Below are 21,226 nucleotides of genomic sequence, written 5' to 3'. Positions count from 1 at the left end.
TTTTTCTCCACCTTTATCATGGAGACTAACTCAGAGCAACTTTACTAAACATTGATTTACTCATTCCTCTCCAACTGAAACTTAAACAGCTTGAAATGACAAAACAAGAAAAATGTATTTAATGTATTTTATTTTATTTCAACCTCAATTAAAACTGTTTTAAAATAAATTCAGAATCAGAATGATTCAAATGGAATTGAACAAATTGAGGATTAAGATAAGTATTTGAAAATGTGCAAAACCTCGTCATTGTGTCAAATATTGTGACAGAATTTGAAATCTTTTGAACAGTTTTTAATTATGACTGACATCCACATGAAGAACGTTTGATTGTAGTCAGTTATTTTTGCTGTACTTGTAAATGTTTCCACCAAATATTTTAAAGTATTGTTTAGTTAATGTTTCTGATGATAAAGTTTTAATATTTGGCCACATATTGATGTTTTACCTCCAGTGTAGTTTGATATATTTCAGGTCGTTCTGTATGATGATTCTCTCTGTGCTGATATGCATGAGAGGCTTAAAGGGAAGTGAAACAATGTGTGAGTGAGTGACTGGTGGAGCAGAAAGAACATCTGACAGAAACTCCTTAAAGGAGGAAATCAACTCTCTCTCAGTAAAGGTGTCCAAGTGTCTGGTGTTTGATTGACAGCTGTGTGGTCCCTGTCCTCTAAGCTGATTGGTGTCTCCTAGGTGATGTCCGTCCCACCCTGACGGTGCTGCCCCCCTCCAGTGAGGAGCTGCAGCAGGGGAAGGCCACGCTCATGTGCCTGGCCAACAAGGGTTTCCCTTCAGACTGGAGTCTGGCCTGGAAGGTGGACGACAGCACCAGCAGCAGCAGCTGGGAGGAGAGCAGGAGCCCCGGGGTGCTGGAGAAGGATGGCCACTACAGCTGGAGCAGCACCCTGAGGCTCCCTGCAGACCAGTGGAGGAAGGTGGTCTCTGTGACCTGTGAGGCCACCCAGGGCTCCCAGACTCCGCTCTCAGAGACACTGAGGAGAGACCAGTGTTCCCAGTCCTGACCTGACTCACTGGGACTCTGCTGCTGGTTTCACTCTGCTACCGCTCTCACTCTGCACTCTGTCACTGTCTCTGTCTTTTGTCTGACACGGTTCAATCACAATATATACCAGCTTGTTGCAATGTTTCAATATTATTTCAGTGTTTCCAGATAATAAAGACGTGTTCATCCAATCAGCTGTTTTCATGTTTGTTATCATCAAAGTGTCTCAATGATTTTCTCTTAAGAGAAACTGTTTTAAATCCTGAGGAAGAACTGAGCTGATGAAAATGTTTAAATTTCTCCATGATGACTGTAGAAAGACAGTTCAAGATGACAAGATGAAGGTCTTTATATGTTTTATATTGCAAGACTTCATGAACTCATTATTATTTGATTAATACAAACAGTGATGGTAGTAGAAGTCCATCATTTGTTGTCACAGTAGATATGAACGCCTTCATAACTATAAAAGTGATGGTATCACATGTAATATTGTTAGTTCTTTACGTATTTCCCAGGATTTATTAACGCTTTGAATACAACTACAAAAATACGAAAAATATTTTCTAAAACTGAAATAATAAGTCGTGTATCATCAGCATGAAGATAAAAAAACCTGCAAATCTTCATTCAGGTTATTTCAAACTAAGTATAATTGGAAGGTTGTGTGTTTATTCAGCTCATGCTCTCAGATTGTAACCACAAATATTGAGGTGATGGAAAACATTTTGTACAAATGTTGCTCTAAAGTTCAAGCTGAAGAGTAACCTGACACTGATTTGTTATGGTGATGCTTCATATATACTTCTTCTGGTAAGTATTTGTTTTCCTTCTCACATATTGTCATATACATGTGGACATCTTTTGTTTAGAGCTAGCAGTTTGCCTCACACCCATAGATAATGCTGATCAGTCTGCAGACGTCACGTTTAGAGGGAAAAATGCTATTTGTGTCGTAAACTGGAAATATATTTTACAAAGACGATGACACAGGATTCTTTAATAGTCAATGGTTATGTTAGTGTTTGTTACTCTTTAAAACATTGTGTGTGTGTGTGTGTGTGTGTGTGTGTGTGTGTGTGTGTGTGTGTGTGTCCTCAGTGAAGTGTATCAGTCTCTGCAGTAGCTTCCATCTGCAGCAGTCAGTTCAGTTTCTGTTCCGTTTGACTGAGGGAGGTTTTTGTACGACGGTTTTTCACTGTGTGAACACATGCTGACTGTTGATGTAATGATAACTTTGACAATAATAAACTGCTGTATCTTCAGTCTGGACTCCACTGATGGTCAGAGTGAAGTCAGAGTTTGATCCACTGCCTGTAAAACGATCTGAAATCCCTGATATTCTCTCATTAGTGTATCGAATGAGTAATTTCGGACTCTCTCCATATTTCTGTTGGTACCAGCTTAAACAATAAGCACTGCTACAGCCTTGGACCTGCTGACTGACTCTACAGCTGATGGAGACGGAGCCTCCCAGAGCAGAGCTCACTGCTCCAGGCTGAGTCACTGTGACCTGGCCTCTGGACTCTAAGGACACGGAGACAAAAACATAAAGCAGTGTCACGGTTTTGTCGGCTTCATTTCAGAGGGACGGATGTTCATAGAGGAGATTGATTCTCTGGACTTTACCTGTGAAGCAGCAGCAGAGGAGAGTCCAGATGAGGACGGAGGTCAAAGTCATGTTTTTGATGAGGAGGATTTCTGTGTCTTCTGTTGTGATGAAGGACAGCTGTCAGTCATCCAGTGTTCAACTCTCAGGACTATAAAGTCTCCCAGAGCACTGGAGCATGCTGCTGCTGATGCAAAGTGGCTCTCTATGGAAATGATCCCTCTGATGATGCTGTTGATCAATGGCTCAATCACTGTATCAGAGTATTGATCAGGAATGTGTCAGTGCTCATTTATAAGAGTCTTTGGTTTGAGTTTGATGAAAACTTTTTCTTCTGGAATGTTTTGTTAATCCCCCTAATTCACTACGACACAAATCAACATCACTGTGGGACAAATTTAAACAAAAATATTGTTTTAATTTACATAGAATACAATAAACATTAAATTTATGATAAGTATTTACATTTCAACGGAATAATTGTCTTTCTTTAGGAATATCTTGATCAATCATGAATTCGTTTTACGTAAAGACAAATTAAAATTGCTCATAGATGTTTAACATTAAACAAATAAATTGTTAAATACATATGTATCATTTGTGAAACCATTTAAAAGTAATTTATCCAGTTATTACATAAATTGGGTAAACTCTGAATGTGTTTGTTGAGTTTGTTTGTGTCAAAGTCAGAGAACCTTGTCTCTCTACAGTGAAAGGTTTTTGTACGGCGGCTCAATGACTTTGTATCACTGTGGTACACGTTCGGTGGAGGAACCAGACTGAACGTTAACCGTAAGTACAATTGACTCCCTTAATAACCTACATTATACATGTATTCTATTTGAATGTCATAGCTGTAGAGCTTACTATTATATTTTCTCTGATATTTAAAATGTAATGTATTTGTAACAATTCTTGAAGTCTTCAGTGTCGATAACTCGATGAAAATCCACTCCAATGAATTATCTTGTTGCACAAAGCTTTTAACTTTAAGTTCATTCATTATCAGGATTTCACTATAACTACTCTTTATTACTTTTCATGAAGATAATATTTTAAAGTAAAAGTTTTGATATTACGGTTAAAGAATTACTTTTATTTATTTATTTTTTGTTCAGTGTTTAACGTGGTTATGATTCCATTTTTCTCCCAGACTGATGATTATAAAGCTATTAAACAAGTCGTATGAGTTTTGAAAAATATTAATTATGTGTCAGTAATGAAGCCTGACTGTTCAGTGATGATTCCGGTTTACATGAAGAGAACAAACACATTTCATCATGTATGAGGTTTTGGATTAAAACAATAAAAGCTTCACAATCTTCATATTTACTGTCATATTTTGAACTATGAAACTCATAAAGTTTAGTAAAAGAAGGTCAGTTTCAATGTTTTATCTTCAGTACTGAAACCTGTCTGTTGTCATGGTTCAGCAGTGGTGCCTGTCTGTTGTCATAGTTAATGAGCTCAGAGAGGGAAGTGAAACGTTTCAGATCAGTTTGATCCAATCTGAGGAAGACCAACAGAAGTAGTAGCCTCATATGAACTTCATGAATCTCTCTCTCTGCAGTGGGTCGAGTTGTCCCCACCCTGACGGTGCTGCCCCCCTCCAGTGAGGAGCTGCAGCAGGGGAAGGCCACGCTCATGTGCCTGGCCAACAAGGGCTTCCCTTCAGACTGGAGTCTGGCCTGGAAGGTGGACGACAGCACCAGCAGCAGCAGCTGGGAGGAGAGCAGGAGCCCCGGGGTGCTGGAGAAGGATGGCCGCTACAGCTGGAGCAGCACCCTGAGGCTCCCTGCAGACCAGTGGAGGAAGGTGGGCTCTGTGACCTGTGAGGCCACCCAGGGCTCCCAGACTCCGCTCTCAGAGACACTGAGGAGAGACCAGTGTTCCCAGTCCTGACCTGACTCACTGGGACTCTGCTGCTGGTTTCACTCTGCTACCGCTCTCACTCTGCACTCTGTCACTGTCTCTGTCTTTTGTCTGACACGGTTCAATCACAATATTTACCAGCTTGTTGCAATGTTTCAATATTATTTCAGTGTTTCCAGATAATAAAGACGTGTTCATCCAATCAGCTGTTTTCATGTTTGTTATCATCAAAGTGTCTCAATGATTTTCTCTTAAGAGAAACTGTTTTAAATCCTGAGGAAGAACTGAGCTGATAAAAATGTTTTAATTTCTCCATGATGACTGTAGAAAGACAGTTCAAGATGACAAGATGAAGGTCTTTATATGCTTTATATTCAAAGACTTTATGAACTCATCCTCATTATTATTTGATTAGTACAAACAGTGATGGTAGTAGAAGTCCATAATTTGTTGTCACAATAGATTTTAACGCCTTCTATTTCTGCTTTAGTCATTATACATTTATTTGTAATAATAAACCTTTGGAACAAAACTCACTATAGGAACATTTCAATGGTAAATTATGTCATATTACTGAAATGGTTTAATGGTAACAGCTGTAATATTGTAATTGTTTATGGTGTTTTCAAGAAACGTGTAGTATATTTTGAATATAATCATAAAAGCCTTAAACTTTTTTTTCTAAATCTGAAATAAAAATCAGCATATCATCAACATAGTGAGAAATAAGTGTTACCTTATTGTCTTGTTATTGTAAGTGTCAAGATGACAAAAGGACGGAAGTAAAATTCTACTGATTTACATAAACCATAAATCATTTTTTGGTTTTGTTGTTGTCTTTGATACAAAACACCCCATATGACAAAAATATATTTCAAATATGATTTTGTGACATTTTGTAACTCATGTAAAATGTGTGTGTTCGAGTTTTTCCGAAAGATTTTAAATAAATAAATAACATTACAGTTTCACTGTTTTTGTATTAGCATACTCTGTGGATTAAACTTATCAATGGATGAAATCATACACCAGCAGAGATCAGCTTTGATGCTCAGCAGATTGTTTCAAAACAACTGATGTCTTAAGAATATAATATAGGTTTTTGTGCGACGTTGTTTCACTGTCCACTGACGGTCAGAGTGAAGTCAGACCTCTCCAGGTTTCTGAAGGTACCACTGCAGCCAGCTGATACTAACACTGGTTTGACATCTGATGGAGACAGTCCGACCTGGAACAACAGACTGAGGTCCAGGAGACTGAGTCAGGATGGTTTGACCTTATGAACCTGGAAAACAAATGAGCAGAAAGGTATTGAGACCAAATCCAGGTTGTAGAAATTCAAACTGAACAGTCTCATTTCTTTAAAATAGAGAACAGATGGAAGAAGGTAAACGATGCAGTTCTCAGTGTGCATTAAGAAAAGTTATCTTTAGTTCTGAAACCTGTCTGTTGCCATGCTTCAGCAGTTATGCCTTTCTGAAGTGAAACCAGTTTCATTCGATCAAGACCAACGGAACCAACAGGGGGGAGTTAATTTTCTCTTTGCTTTAATCAGATTCAATCTCTGTCCGTCCAAAATGTGTCTCGCCATCTGCAGACATTTAGACGACAATTATTTGTATTCTTTATAAAAATGATTGTCTTAAAAATGATCTTTTCCTCCTCTAAAGGTTAACAAAAATAGCTCAGTAGTGCTATTGTTGTCAGTCCATTTAATTTCATTTGTATAGCCCAATATCACAAGTTACAAATTTGCCTCGGAGGACTTTTCAATCTGTACAACATACAACATCCTCATATCCGAAAAAGAAAACTCTCCCCCCCAAAAACCCCTATGTTCATTTTGATCATGAACATTATCACTGCCAATATAAGATGTTTTAGTTAATTCTGTGTTAGTATCATAAGTTATTCTGTAAATTGTGAATCATTCAAAAGGTCAAAAAATCAGTTAATTCAACGTGTGAAATAAAAGAAACAATTTGTCTCTTTAAAGCTGAGGGGACATTTCAGGTTGTTGACATTGACTTTACTTTACTATCAGGGGTTGAACACGAGACGTCTGTCAAAGAGGAGATTCTTATCAGTCTTTACCAGTAATACTAGAGTTCTACTCTGTTCTATAATCATTGGCGGGTTATGAGACACAGACATGAAAAAGGATCCACCACCTCTACATAAGAGCAAGATACACAGACCTTATAGGTTTTTTTAGCCTTTTTTGTTGTTGTTTTAGTTTCTCTTTAAAGTTATTTTGGTCGTTCTGTAGTTTTTTTGTCTGTTGTTGTTTATATAAATAGTAATATATAGGAATAGTTATAGTAAATAGTAATAGAACAAAATAAAAACATTTAATCTTAATCTGTTTTGTCTTCTTTCACTTTCCACCATCTCCTTATATATTAATTCATTGTTTTGATGTATGATTTTATTTCATTCCATCATTTTTGTTTATACAGTGGGTAAAATATGAATATTTCTCTCACCTCTTGTCACCTTTTTAAAATATAAAATAGGTAACTTTTGTCCTCCCGGAACCATTGATGACCAGACACTGTTTCTTCACGACATCCATGTCGGCCGGAACTGCCGGATTGTTTACTTTTCTGACGCAGTCGGTCAGTGTTAGACAGAAACTAATCAACTACGGGGCATTTCATCGGTTTTGTTTCGGTGTTTTAACCGTAAGCGTCCTTCACCTTCAACCACAATATTCGGAAGTATTTTGTGTTTTTGGAGGAAAAGACGCTTCATTTTCATCAGCGAGAGTGAAAGCGAACATGTCCGCCCACCGACGGACGTTCCCCTCGCCTTCCTCTCCGTTCCCTCCCGGAGCCGCGGAGGGTTTCGCGGCTGTGGACCGTGAGAGCAGCCCGCCGCCAGACATGGAGACCCTGAGGCTGTTCGTTAACGAGCGGCTGGCGGCGGCGGTGGACGACATCCTGGGGGAGCTCGGGAAGACTGTGGCCCGGTACCGGGAGCAGATAGACCGCCAGCGGCGACAGCTGGACGGCCTGAGGTCCGAGGAGGGCGAGCGGAACCAGACGGCAGGTCGGTTCCCTCTGAACATTAACATTTGTAATGCTTCTTTTTATTTTTTACATTTCTAGATAAAAAAGAACAGTCGCTAAATATACGACCTCCAAAAAACAAAGCAAATGATAAGAATAATAGCAGAAATAATAGTACTAATAGTTTAGTACGTATACACACACATACGTGTATATATATATATATATATATATATATATATATATATATATATATATATATATATATATATATATATATATATATACACGTCTTGTTTTTGTCTCCTGCCCCCCGTCAGACTGTCTGCGGACTTCCTCCTGGATAAAACCTGAGGATCAGATTCTGAGTGTCCAGCTGGACCAGACTGACGTCGGCGCCTCGCCTGCTCAGATTAAAACAGAAGTTGGCAGCGAGGACTGTGCAGCTTCAGAACCAAGCGAGGACTTTGATCCAGCTGGTGGTTCGGAAGCAGCGAGCAACGGCCGCCTTCTCGCCGAGTCCTCTGAGACCGAAGACAGTGGAGACTACTGGAGAGAGACCGCAGGACTTTGGAAACCAGAGGAGGCGGAAGCAGAAGGACAAAGTTCATCTCAGAGCAGGACTGATCTGTCGCAGGACCATCAGCCTCCGCCGGAGTTCAGCTGTAAAGTTTGTGGCGAGTCCTTCCAGAGGATTACTCGTCTACTCACCCACGCATCGGCACATTTGAGAGACTGCGGCCTGTGCGGGAAACGTCTGGAGCAAACGGAGAACCTGAAGCTTCACCTCAGAGTTCACAAGGAGTCGTCGTTCTGCTGCGGCGTCTGCGGTCAGAGCTTCACCCTGCGGGGGAACCTGAGGACGCACATGAGGATCCACTCGGGCGAGCGGCCGTACGGCTGCACCGTCTGCGGCAAGAGCTTCGGCAGGAGGGCGACGCTGGTGCGGCACGTGCGCAGCCACACGGGCGAGAAGCCGTTCACCTGCATGTACTGCGGGCGGGGCTTCGTGGAGAAGGGCAACCTGACGGTGCACCTGCGGACGCACACCGGCGAGAGGCCGTACTGGTGCTCCAACTGCGACAGACGCTTCAGCCAGCTGTCCTGCTTCTACAAACACCCCTGTCAGAGGAGAGGCCTGACCACGTGAAAACCATGACGGGGACTCTGTGGCATCTCAACACTAATGTCCTTCATGAGCTGTGAGGACTGATGATGAGTTTCACTGGTAAAAACCCTCTTATTCCGAACTTAAAGTGATTGTGAGGAACTTTTATCTGGTTCTGAACCAGTCTCAGTTTAGTCCTGGTCCTCTATCAGACCTCCATCAGTACAGAGACGTCACGTCAGCAGCAGCGTCTCCTCCTCCTCCTCCTCCTCCTCCTCCTCCTCCTCCAGGAGCAGAGCTTCTTGTCTCTACTGGAGACCCAGGACGTATTGCTGGAGCCGCTGGAGGGAAGGGAGGCAGCGGGAGAACCAGAACCAGGACTGAAAGGGTCAGACTGTCAGACCCTACTGCAGTAGAATGAGAGGTTTTCTAAAGGGAGTCTGGTGCTCAGAGACACTACAGCTTTAGTCCACAGGGACCAACAGAACCAGAAGTGGTTTATTGCCAAGTACATTACACATACAAGGTTTTCTTGTGTTTTGTTAAAACAAGTATGTTATTAAATTGTCATGTGTGTTAAGGAGAGATGTTCAAAGGTGTGGAACAGTAAGAAATTGTCCTGGGGATGTAAGTGAGTCAGTGGGGGTCCTGGGCTTTATTGATGAGCCTGACTGCAGACGGGAAGAACCTGTTTGTGTGGCGTGAGGCCTTGGTCCTGATGGACCGCAGCCTCCTGCCAGAGGGAAGGGACTTGAAGAGTTTGTGTCCAGGGTGAGAGGGGTCAGCTGCAATCTTTCTTGCTTGCCTCAGAGTCCTGGAGGCGGACAAGTCGTGGTGGAACGGCAGACTGTAGCCAATCACTCTCAGCAGAGCGAATGATACGCTGCAGTCTGAACTTGTTCTTGGCCGTGGCTGCAGCGTACCAGATGGTGATGGAGGAGTCAAAGTCCTGACATTTAAAGCCCCCCTAAAATAGGCCTAACGGCACTCCTGGTTTATACATTGACTTCCTCAAGAATGTGTTTATTGTTAGAATTTCTCACACGCTTTTTACTTTAACCACCAGGTGTCCCTGTTGTTCCTCTTGTATATTGTTTTTCATGGTTTTGTTCAAATGTGTTGTTATGATTTAGGTTAGATGTTTTACTTGGTTATTTCTGTAGCCCTTGACTAGTAATGTTCATCTTGAACCAAGTACATACTGTGATGTCAAGTTGTTGTTTCTGTGCGTATTTGAATAGAAGTACTGAAACCACACAGTTCAGTTTTGTATTGCTGAGGGAGCAGAGGTGCAGAAAATGATCAGACGGAAATAATTGGTGATATTTTGTCTTCTACAGAAACAAATAAATGTTAGAAAACAATCACTTGAGTCGTCTCTTTCCATAACCTACACACAACTGTTACATATGGAAAAGATGGAAGGTAACTGAAGATTGGAATAACAATTTACTATTTCTTATTGTAGTATTTATTATTCTAGTTCTTTTATTTTGAAGGTAACATATCACGCATCAGCGGAACCGGATGTTCCTCCATTAGCAACATGGCGCCAAACGTTGTTAGCAACAGCAGCGTCTCTTTGTTGCGGTGATAAAGTATCAGTTATCTCCATCAGTACTGGTCCATCAGAGTCTCTGTATGTCTGGATCAACATGTCTGAATGGACTTTTAGCTATTCACCTTTTTTCCTGGATGTTTTTCCTCTGACTCATCTCCCGGTAGCCTACAAAGCTATTGAAGTTAGCTTAGCATGCTAGCTGGAAACGGACCAGTGTCACATGTGAAAATGTCTAAAGTCCAAATGCTGAGATGTTTAGTCAACCAGCGACTAACTGCGGCTGCTGAAGAGATATTTGGTGTGTTTGAAAGAACGATAGCAGAGTACGAGGAGGAACTTTGTCGTTCAAAAGAGGAGAACGAGCGACAACGGAAACTACTGGACGCTGTTTTCAACCCTCAGCTTCGGTTACACAGAGCAGGTTGGTTCTCTTCACTCTTCCATCACTGTTTACTCTGACATCAGTCCAATGTGGGTCAACTTTGAGGACCCCTGTCTCCTCCTGCGGTCAACGCAGCAGACACTTAAACGTTAGTGCACCTACAGTATATACTGAAATTCACAGTAAACTCATTCAAACGGCACAGGTCGGGAGCGAGCGAAGGACTTTGCAAAGTTAGCGGAAAGATTAACGTGATACATTATCCGGTTTTCAAAATAAGATGTCAATTAAGCGGGAAAGATTAATGTGAGACAACATCTGGTTTTGAAAATAAGACGTCAACTAAGCGTATATACAAATTGCATATGTGGAAATTAGATTAAATGAATCATATTCACATTCAGTATAAAACATGTTACCTATGTCTCGTGAGTTAAAGGGAAAATACAACTAAATTGTGTGTTAAGTGTTTTTATTCTTTGATTTGAGGGTTGCTGGAAAGATAATTAAATGAATAATATCTGACTGACTGTTAAGAACATTTCTGACCACATCCAAACAAAAATCAAACATCTTAACTTTACCAATTAAGATAATTGCCATACAGGTCTTACAGCCGGGAGAGTAAAAAACGTTCAAAATAATTTCTCATTGGTGTACAAAGGTAATCAACAGCGTCAAACAATGATAATAGTGATACTAGCGGTCAGCAAAAAAGAAGACTCCCTCTCTCACCCCCTCTCCTTCCATTCATTCAGTTTTTAGTTTGAATGAGGTCTGAATATGTTTGACAAAATGTGCAACATGTCTCCTCACATTATAAGAAAGGAGTGATATCAGTGGATTAGTTGTTAACATGAAATTACAGTTTTCTAAGGTGTGTATGTATTTCATTATTTTCCACAGACGTCCAGCAGCTGTTGGTGGTTAAAGAAGAGCAGCAGGAGTGGAGCTCCAGTTTGGACCAGGAGGACCCAGAGCCTCCACACATTAAAGAGGAACAGGAGGACCCAGAGCCTCCACACATTAAAGAGGAACAGGAGGAACTCTGCACCAGTCAGGAGGGAGAGCAGCTTCAAGGTCTGGAGGAGGCTGATATCAAGTTCTCATTCACTTCTGTGAAGAGTGAAGATGATGAAGAGGAAGTTCAGTCCTCACAGCTTCATCAAAGACTAACTGAACAGATGGAAACAGAAGCTGGTGGAGAGGACTGTGGAGGACCAGAACCAGACAAGAACTATGATCCAGATAGACATGCAGAACCAGATACTGATGAGAAGACTGGAGACTGTTCTGAACCTGAGACTGAACACAGTGATGATTGGAAGGAGACCAGAGAACCTCAGTCAGGTTTAAACTCTGTGAATAATGATGAAGTTCCTGTCAGTGATTCAAGATGTAGTGCTGGTGAGAAACTATTTAGATGCTCTGAGTGTGAGAAAACATTTGGCAAGAGTCGAAATCTGAAGAAACACATGAAAATCCACACAGAAGAGAAACTTTTCAGCTGCTCAGTCTGTCAGAAATGTTTTACACAGAGTGGACATTTACAGAGGCACATTAGAATCCACACAGGAGAGAAACCTTTCAGCTGCTCAGTTTGCAAGAACTCTTTTGCACGTAAACATACTTTACAGAGTCACATTAGAATCCACACAGGAGAGAAACCTTACAGCTGCTCGGTTTGTAAGAAATCTTTTCCACTTAAACGTGTTTTTCAGGAACACATGAGAATCCACACAGGAGAGAAACCTTACAGCTGCCCAGTTTGCAAAAAGTATTTTGCATGTAAACAAAATTTACAGAGACACATGAGATTCCACACTGGAGAAAAACCTTACAGCTGCTCAGTTTGCAAGAAATCTTTTGCACATAATCAAACTTTACAGGAACACATGAGAATACACACAGGAGAGAAACCTTACAGCTGCTCAGTTTGCAAGAAATCTTTTTCACGTAAACGTGTTTTTCAGGAACACATGAGAGTCCACACAGGAGAAAAACCTTACAGCTGCTCAGTTTGCAAAAAGTCTTTTGCATGTAAACAAAATTTACAGAGACACATGACACTCCACACAGGAGAAGAACCTTACAGCTGCTCAGTTTGTGACAATACATTTCGGCACAAGTCAGCTCTGAAGTTACACATGATTTCTCATACAAGAGACAACTGGCTTTAGTGATTCTGTTTGTAAACAAAAGGTAAATCTGACACACCTCATGACACATAACGCAGGGGAAGAACTATGGTGCTTTTTCCTATCTTTATTCAAAAGCATGTTTTAATTTGAGAGTGTTGCTTATTGGTTCCACGTTAAGATTTTGAATTGTTTCCCTCAAAACTTTGTTCTCACACACAATCAGCCCCCGCTTGCAATTAGTGACACAATAAACCTTGATCTTTCTGAGAGATCCATGCTTTGTTTAAGGTGACGCCTCCTCTACGCAGGGAGCTTGGTACTGTCTTTAGTTTGATTTGTAAAAAAAAAAGAAGAAATATCTGGACTGATGTTTCACTCAGGCGTGCTGGACAGGAAGAACAAGAAACAAGTGTTAACTGAAAGAAACATTTAAATATTGTAAGAGTGCGTTGATCTTGAGGTAGAATTAGCCTTTGACATTTTTGTCTTTTCTTTTGACTTTTTGAGTAATCCATTTTTGTAACCTTTAATCTACTTTTCATTGTAAGAAACCAATTAAACTGGTTTATATTTTGTACACTCCAACCAAAGTCCAGTCTCGCTTATCTCTGAAGCTGCCCTCGTAGTCTCCTAAAGGTAAGAGAGCTCTCCCCCTGGAATATGCTGACAGTAGCTAATGATAAGCTACACATTTGAATAACACACCTGCTACAAGTTAAGGTTAAAATGGTGTTCAATCTTATGTGATTTACTAACTTGGTTGGCTCAGATTGTTGATGATGATCTGCTGGTTTAATACACCTTTTGCATGTAATTACAGGACTTAGACATTAGCTGTTGTGTTTATAGTGAAGCAATAGGGGTCAGATTGGCATCTAAATTCAGGGTGATAGGGTCAGAGTCCTGAAGCTGTCCTTCATAACCGATCGAGGTTCCCGACACGTGGGGTTCCTCCTCCAGTGGCTGCCCTTTAAACGGTCCATCCTGGAGTACCTCCAGTTCTCCTCCACCTAATGCGCACACACACAAATCTGTTGATATCCGGCTGTCGAGGAGGTCGACTTCTTGGCCTTAAATAAGAACTACGACGGTGGCTAGTGTTTTAAGTTATCCTGGCTTCGCCCCCCTAAGCAGGCTAAGGCGGTTCTGCTTGTAAATTTTGGGGGGTACATTCGTAGGCCAGAGGTTACAGAACAAGCCGTCTTCCAGTAACTTACCCACACTGGGAGGGGGTATAGGTTACGCTATGAGTTCAGGAGGTCAGTGAAGGTTTCACGACCTATGAAGCTGTAGAATGTCAATCATTCTAGCTACCTATGGGGGTGGGTGACACAAGTGATGTATTCATTTTAGTCAGTGGGGCTCCTGGGCTTTGTTAATGAGCAAAACTGCAGATGGAAAGAAACGTTTTTTGTGGTGTTTTTTCCTTACAGAGAGAAGGGACTCAAAGAGTTTGTGTCCAGGGTGAGAGGTGTTGGCTCCACTCTTTCTGGCTCGCCTCAGGGTCCTGGAGGCAAACAAGTCATGGAGGAACGGCAGATTGCAGCCAATCACTCTCTCGGCAGAGCAAATGATACGCTTCAGTCTGAACTTGTCCTTGGCAGTGGCTGCAGTGTAGCAGAAGGTGATGGAGGAAGTGAGGATGCACTCAATGATGGCCGTGTAGAAGTGCACCGTCATTGTCTTTGGCAGGGTGACCTTCTTCAGCTGCCTCAGGAAGTGCATCCTCTGCTCAGCCTTCTTTGTGATATAGCTGGTGTATAGCTCTCAATTGAGGTCCTGGGTCATAATGGAGCCCAAGAAGCTGAAGGACTCCACAGCGGCGACCAGGGAGTCACACAGGGTGATAGGGGCATTGCTGCATTCTTCCAGAAATCCAAATTCATCTCTACTGTCTTTAGAGCGTTGAGCTCAAAGTAGTTTAGTCTGCACCAGGTCACCAGATGGTTGATCTCCCACCTGTAGGCGGCCTGTGAATTTTTTATTTTTTTATTTTATGCAGCAGAGTTATTCACACTCCTTAACAGTATTTTGGCGTTAATGCCTTGTAAGGCTAATAGACACCTGCCATTTCACAGTATAGAAGAACACCCACAAAGTTTGTTTTCATGCTAATTGAGCATGGTGAAATGCAAGTATGACACCGACTACATGATATATGGATTTTCTTACATTGAGGACAAAAGAGGACAAAAACCTCAGTGTATTTTGTGCAGCGATGTTCTGGCACAAGATAGCATGAAGCCGTCAAAACTGAAGCGGCATTTGTTGATCAATCCACAGCGGATGAACTGAAACCTTTACCTCTGTCAAATGACACTGAGGTGAATGAAGACATGTCGGATGACATCAAACAACCTACTACAGCTCAATATAAGGCAAGTGGTCATTTTGCATTACAAATGGACGAATCTACAGACATCACAAACAAATCAGTTTTACTGGTTTACGTGAAACATGTGGGACGGGGACTGACAGGAACAAGAGAGCTCCTACTACAGGCATGTCCAAAGTCCGGCCCGCGGTCAGATTTCATACGGCCCGCAGCTTCGGTCTTATAATGTGTTAGTTATGGCTCGCTAGCTCTGTCAGAATAAATAAATCATACAAATGTAAAGATGTAATTCCTCCTTTCACCACACTGTGGCAGCACCGTTCTAATGCTATCTGGCTCTGCATCCGTGCCGCGAACCCTTCTCGAATCATTTCTGCCATGGCGACCGCAAAAAAAAGAGAAAAGTTGACAGTGAGGGCCGCCGCTTTCAGGAGCGGTGGGAATTACAATACTGAAAATCGAGGCAATTGTGTTTGTCTAATTTGTAAAGAGGCGGTTGCCTTGTTTAAGGATTTCAACGTAAAGAGACACTACGAGACCAAACATGCTACAACCTACGACAAGCTAACAGGGAGTGACCGCGCTGAAAAAGTGAAGCAACTCCAAGCTGCTCTGGCATCACAACAGCGCTTCTTCACGCGGGCCTCTGAGTCAAAGGAAAACATAACAAAAGCCAGCTACGAAGTGGCCATGTTAATAGCTAAACATGGCAAACCTTTTACTGAAGGTGCGTTCATCAAAGACTGTGTCATGAAAATGGTGGAGAACATTTGCCCCGAGAAGAAGCAAGAATTTATGAATGTTTGCCTGGCACGCAACACTGTGGCACGGAGAGTTGAGGACATATCGTCAGATATTCAGAGACAACTGGAGGACAGGGGAGGGGCTTTTGATTATTTCTCATTAGCCTGCGATGAAAGCACCGATGCATCTGACACTGCACAACTACTTATTTTTTTAAGAGGAGTTGATGACAACATGAACGTGACAGAGGAGCTGCTTGACCTCAAAAGCCTTAAAGGGCAAACCAGAGGAACAGATTTATTCGTTTCTGTTTGTGAAGCTGTTGATGATATGAAACTACCGTGGAGCAAAGTTTCTGGGATCATTACCGATGGTGCGCCTGCCATGGCTGGTGAGCGAAGTGGATTGTCCACATTGATCTGCAATAAAGTCAGCGAAGAAGCAGGTAACGCTATCAAACTTCACTGTATCATTCACCAGCAGGCTCTCTGCGGCAAACATCTCAAATTTGACGATGTTATGAAACCAGTGGCAAAGGCAATCAATTCTATTCGCTCTAAAGCTCTAACCCACCGACAGTTTCAGCAGTTCTTGCGTGACATCCAGGCTGAATACGGTGACGTAATATATCACAACGATGTGAGGTGGCTAAGTCGGGGGTACGCACTGCAGCGATTTTTCTCTCTCAAAGAGGAAATTGGACATTTTTTGGGTGAGAAGGGACAATCAATGGAAGAACTGTCCGATCCTGTATGGCTGGCAAATCTGGCTTTTTTGGTTGACATAAAGCATCTGAATGCGCTGAATGTTAATCTTCAAGGAAAAGATGCAGTGGTGAGCCAGCTATACGCTCACATCAAGGCCTTTGGAACCAAACTGCAACTTTTCCAAAGACATTTGTCCCAAACAGAGCCCTGCACTTCCCAGCTTTGAAAGAGGTCATTGACAGTTTCCCACAGGACAACATCTGTGCGCAAATGAAGAGTTACGCAACAGCTATCGCATCTCTTTCTGTGGAATTTAACAAACGCTTTCGGGACTTTGCAGTTATTGAAAAGGACATGTTGCTGTTCTCTTCTCCCTTCTCCGTGGACCATAATGATGCTCCTCCACGGCTGCAGCTGGAGCTCATTGAGCTGCAGTGTGACGATGAGTGCCGCGGAAAACACCAGCAGTGTTCTCTTGTTGACTTTTACCGGCAGCTGGACAAAAGCAGGTTTCCAGAAATGCGATCATTCGCTAAGAAAATGCTGAGCTTATTCGGCTCCACATATTTGTGTGAGCAAACATTCTCAGTCATGAACTTTAACAAGAACCGATTGAGGTCAAGGATGAGTGACTCCCGCTTGCGTGACATTTTACGCATCTCAACCACTGCTCTCAAGCCAGACCTGGTCTCTTTACTGAAATCTAGATCTCAGTATCACTCTTCCCATTAGTGTCAGCAAGTTATCTGTTCCTTGATCAATCTGAAATTGAGTGTTTTGAACGGTAACATCTGTCACTATGTCACTAACAGTGAAAAGCCTAAAGCACACTAATGCACTTGGACTTATGGCACTTATGTTATTAAACTCTTGAATAAGCTATGTGTTATAACTGTTGATGTTATGTACCTGTAGATGTGACACAAACTATTGCTTTCTGAAAGATCTTGTAAAAGACAAAGGCAAAATTCACTTGTTTTAAAGTTTAATGATAACAGACCACTTTGCATTACTTATAACTCCTGTTTAAAATGTTCATGAGGCAAAGATATCTAACTCATGGAAATTGAAGGTATTCTATACAGTTTGTTCAATGTTATCTGACTGAATGAAAGGCAGAATTGTGTTTTTAGAGTTGTTCACGTCTGCCTGAGCGGCTTATATTTGGTTACATTGTCATTTGAAAAATAAAGGTAATTGTGACAATGAAAATTGTTTCATAACAGTGTGTATTTTCATGTAACTTTTGTGGTTAAAAAAATGTCAGAAGGAACTATTGGCCCCTGGGCGTCTTCACTTTATCAAATTTGGCCCTCTTTGCAAAAAGTTTGGACACCCCTGTCCTACAACTACGACTGCAGAGGACATGTTCAGCTCAGGTTCAAACTGCACCATCTTTTCATTAAATTAATTTGAGAAGTTGAAAATTTGGATCGCGGCTTGTCATTAAGGGGTGATGGTGGGTCCCGCAGCGAGACCAGTTGAGAACCACTGGTCTACAGACCTGTTGGCTGTGTTGACAAACTGCAGGGGGTCCAGGAGTGGTTCGATGAGGGTTTTGATGTGGGACAATCATGAGATGCGAGCTCTTACAGGTAGCCAGTGTAGAGAACGGAGAAAGGAAGTTGTGTGGGAGAACTTGGTGCGATTGAACACCAGGCGAGCTGCGGCTTTCTGGACAAGCTCCAGAGGTCTGATGGCCGACGCCGGGGCTCCGGCGAGTAGAGAGTTGCAGTAGTCCAGGTGGGAGATTATCTTACCTACATGAGATGTTAATGCTATGGGTCTATCATTTATTGGGTTTGATGAGTCTTTGCCTGGTTTCCTGATTGGGATAATCACAGCTTCTTTCCAAGAACTAGATAGTCTCCCCACTTCCCAAACCTTATTAAAAAAAATTAAAGATTTCTTCATTGCTATACTACCTAAATGCTTAAGCATTATATAACAAATTTCATCCTTTCCTGGCGATGTAAGTCCTCCTCTTTCTATTGCTCTTTTCACCTCTTCTAAAGTAAATGGAGCATCATTTGAACTATTAGTATTGTCTCTTTTTCCAAGGATATCAGGATGAGCTGCTTGCATCCTTTCCCTTCCTCTCTTACCTTCTGCTGTCAGGTTGGCAGAGCTGTGTATTTCTGTTAATGCTTTTGCTATCATGGCAGACTTGGTGCATATAGCGCATTTTATCAAAATAATACTTCACCATTGTCTTCTTAAGTTAGTGGTTCTGAACTTGGAAATTAAAGCTTCAAAACAATGTATCAACACAGGTCCAACCATGGCCATAAACAGGGTTTTTAGACAAATAGAGAGGTCCAAAAATGAAGCTTTCTAGGTCTGTCAGGGGTTTTGTCCCAACCCCTTCAGAACATTTCTGATTTCCTTGATCTAAATATGTGCATTTTAAGATGTTTGGAGAGTAACATTTTTGATGACGATAACTTTAAAACCATGTCAGTGGGCAGTCATATAAATAATCTGTAAAAAAGAAAACGTGAATCAGGTTAAATGTTGCAGTGCATGATCCACACCACAATCTGAAAATACAGAAGAGGCTAAAATGATCACAACACATCTGCAAAATGAATGTTTACAGTGTTTCATTAAAATGTTCAAGTTGAAGCAAAGTCACACACATAATAATGCGGTGACAGAGTCGATTCACGTCGCGAGAGCTAACTCTCTCTCCTCTGTCCTGATTCTCCTGGACTTGTCTGCGGCGTTTGAAACTGTGAACCATCAAATCCTCCTCTCCACCCTCGAGGGGATGGGCGTCTCAGGCTCTGCACTCTCCCTGTTTGCATCCTACCTGACGGGTCGATCCTACCAGGTGACCTGGAGGGGGGCCGTGTCGGAACCACGGATGCTGACTACGGGGGTTCCGCAAGGGTCAGTCCTGGGCCTCCTTCTCTTCTCGCTCTACACAACATCTCTGGGTTCTGTTATTCGCTCGCATGACTTCTCCTACCATTGTTATGCCGATGACACCCAGCTGATGACACCCAGCTGGTCTTGTCATTTCCCCCCGGTGACACCCAAGTGGAGACACGCATCGCTGCGTGTTTGGCTGACATCTCGAAGTGGATGACGACACACCACCTCAAGCTCAACCTAGACAAAACTGAGCTACTGTTCCTCCCGGGGAAGGGTTGCCCGCACCGGGACCTGTCCATCACCATTGATGATACCGTGGTGACGCCAACTCGGACTGCGAGGAACCTGGGTGTGACCCTGGATGACCAACTGTCATTCTCGGCAAACATTTCATCCGTTACACGCTCCTGCAGATTCCTGCTCTACAACATCAGGAGGATTCGTCCCTTCCTGACTGACGAGACGGAGCAGGTTCTCATCCAGGCTCTTGTCATCTCCCGCCTGGACTACTGCAACTCTCTACTCGCCGGAGCCCCGGCGTCGGCCATCAGACCTCTGGAGCTTGTCCAGAAAGCCGCAGCTCGCCTGGTGTTCAATCGCCCCAAGTTCTCCCACACAACTTCCTTCCTCCTTTCTCTACACTGGCTCCCTGTAAGAGCTCATCCAGTCTAAGACTCTGGTGCTAGAATACAGGGCAGTGAAAGGAACAGCTCCTTCCTATCTCCAGACCATGGTCAAGCCCTGCACCCCCGCCCGACCACTTCGCTCTGCTGCCTCGGGGCGATCGGTTGCCTCGTCGCTCAGAGGTCCTGGCGGCCGATCGACCCGGTCACGGCTGTTTTCTGTCCTGGCCCCACAGTGGTGGAATGAACTCCCCACTGATGTCAGGACAGCGGAGTCGCTGCCCATCTTTCATCAGGATGAAGACTCACCTCTTCAGGAAGTGCTACCCTGAGCCTTCCACTCACCACTTATTGTATTCATACAAGCTTGTTGCACTTATTGTATTCGTATTACTTATAGCACTAACTGTTTCTCTTGTTTCTGTACTTTGGCTCTGAGTTATGCTCTGCTTCAGGCTCTTAGATGCTTGTTTGGAAAAGGAAATGTACTTATGACTTCTGGTGACTAGTAGTTCTTTTGATTATCAATGTTGATGCACTTATTGTAAGTAATACAATCCACGCTTTGGATAAAAGCGTCTGCTAAATGACTGTAATGTAATGTAATGTAATAATGGAAAGAATGATTACAGATAGATTAACATTTTATATGGAGTCCAGGGGAATGATAACACCTCATCAAAGTGGTTTTCGGAAAGGTAGAGGAGCTATGGACCCAATTATGTGTTTAGGAACAGAAATCAAGAAGGCCCAGGAGGATAAGGAGTCAGTGATGGCTGTGTTTTTTGATGTAGAAAAAGCATATGATATGGTTTGGAGGGAGGGGTTATTGATTAAATTAAATATGATAGGAATAGGTGGCAGAACATATAATTGCATTTAAGATTTTTTGAGTAACAGAATTGGGACAGCACTATCTAGAAGATACCTGGTAGAGAATGGTACACCACAGGGTGTCATCAGTCCGATTCTGTTCTCCATCATGATAAATTATGTTTTCCTTCAAGTTCAAGGTGATATTGGGAGATCCCTATTTGCTGATGATGGAGCACTGTGGAAGAGGGGGAAGAACATAAACCATATTAAAGGGAAAGTATAAGAGGCTGTGAATGTGGTAGAAAGATGGTCTTTTTCATGGGGATTCAAATTTTCTGTGGGAAAAACTAAAACAATCATGTTTACCAGAAAGAGAGGAGTGGATGTTCAGATAAAGATGTACGGACAAAAGATTGAACAAGTGAACATTTTTAGGT

General features: G+C 42.3%; 2 protein-coding genes and 2 gene segments (V, D, J or C); all 4 read left to right on the top strand.

Moving 5' to 3' along the window:
- The first annotated feature begins 679 nt into the window (after positions 1 to 679).
- LOC137868446 (Ig kappa-b4 chain C region-like) lies at positions 680 to 1,194 on the top strand. The segment is given in 1 exon segment: positions 680 to 1,194. A coding segment is annotated over 1 exon segment (258 nt).
- A 2,131-nt stretch (positions 1,195 to 3,325) lies between these two features.
- On the top strand, positions 3,326 to 5,328 carry LOC137868448 (Ig kappa-b4 chain C region-like; the record flags this gene model as incomplete). The annotated part of the segment is given in 2 exon segments: positions 3,326 to 3,404; positions 4,183 to 5,328. Coding segments are annotated over 2 exon segments (411 nt in total), but the record flags the coding sequence as incomplete, so codon positions are not given.
- A 1,750-nt stretch (positions 5,329 to 7,078) lies between these two features.
- Positions 7,079 to 9,940, top strand: LOC137868457 (zinc finger protein 436-like). The gene is made up of 2 exons (XM_068705245.1): positions 7,079 to 7,535; positions 7,816 to 9,940. Exons 1-2 carry the CDS (start codon positions 7,265 to 7,267, stop codon positions 8,643 to 8,645), a joined length of 1,101 nt encoding a protein of 366 aa, XP_068561346.1. The 5' UTR covers positions 7,079 to 7,264; the 3' UTR covers positions 8,646 to 9,940.
- A 230-nt stretch (positions 9,941 to 10,170) lies between these two features.
- LOC137868456 (gastrula zinc finger protein XlCGF57.1-like) lies at positions 10,171 to 13,264 on the top strand. Its single transcript, XM_068705244.1, has 2 exons — positions 10,171 to 10,585; positions 11,453 to 13,264. Exons 1-2 carry the CDS (start codon positions 10,357 to 10,359, stop codon positions 12,724 to 12,726), a joined length of 1,503 nt encoding a protein of 500 aa, XP_068561345.1. The 5' UTR covers positions 10,171 to 10,356; the 3' UTR covers positions 12,727 to 13,264.
- The last annotated feature ends 7,962 nt before the right edge of the window (positions 13,265 to 21,226 follow it).

This window comes from Cebidichthys violaceus, unplaced genomic scaffold (genome assembly GCF_023349555.1).
Source record: "Cebidichthys violaceus isolate CVI_PGR_0920_01 unplaced genomic scaffold, fCebVio1.0.p SCAF_111, whole genome shotgun sequence".
In the NCBI taxonomy this organism is placed as follows: domain Eukaryota; kingdom Metazoa; phylum Chordata; class Actinopteri; order Perciformes; family Stichaeidae; genus Cebidichthys; species Cebidichthys violaceus.
This window is presented reverse-complemented; position numbering and strand designations above follow the sequence as displayed.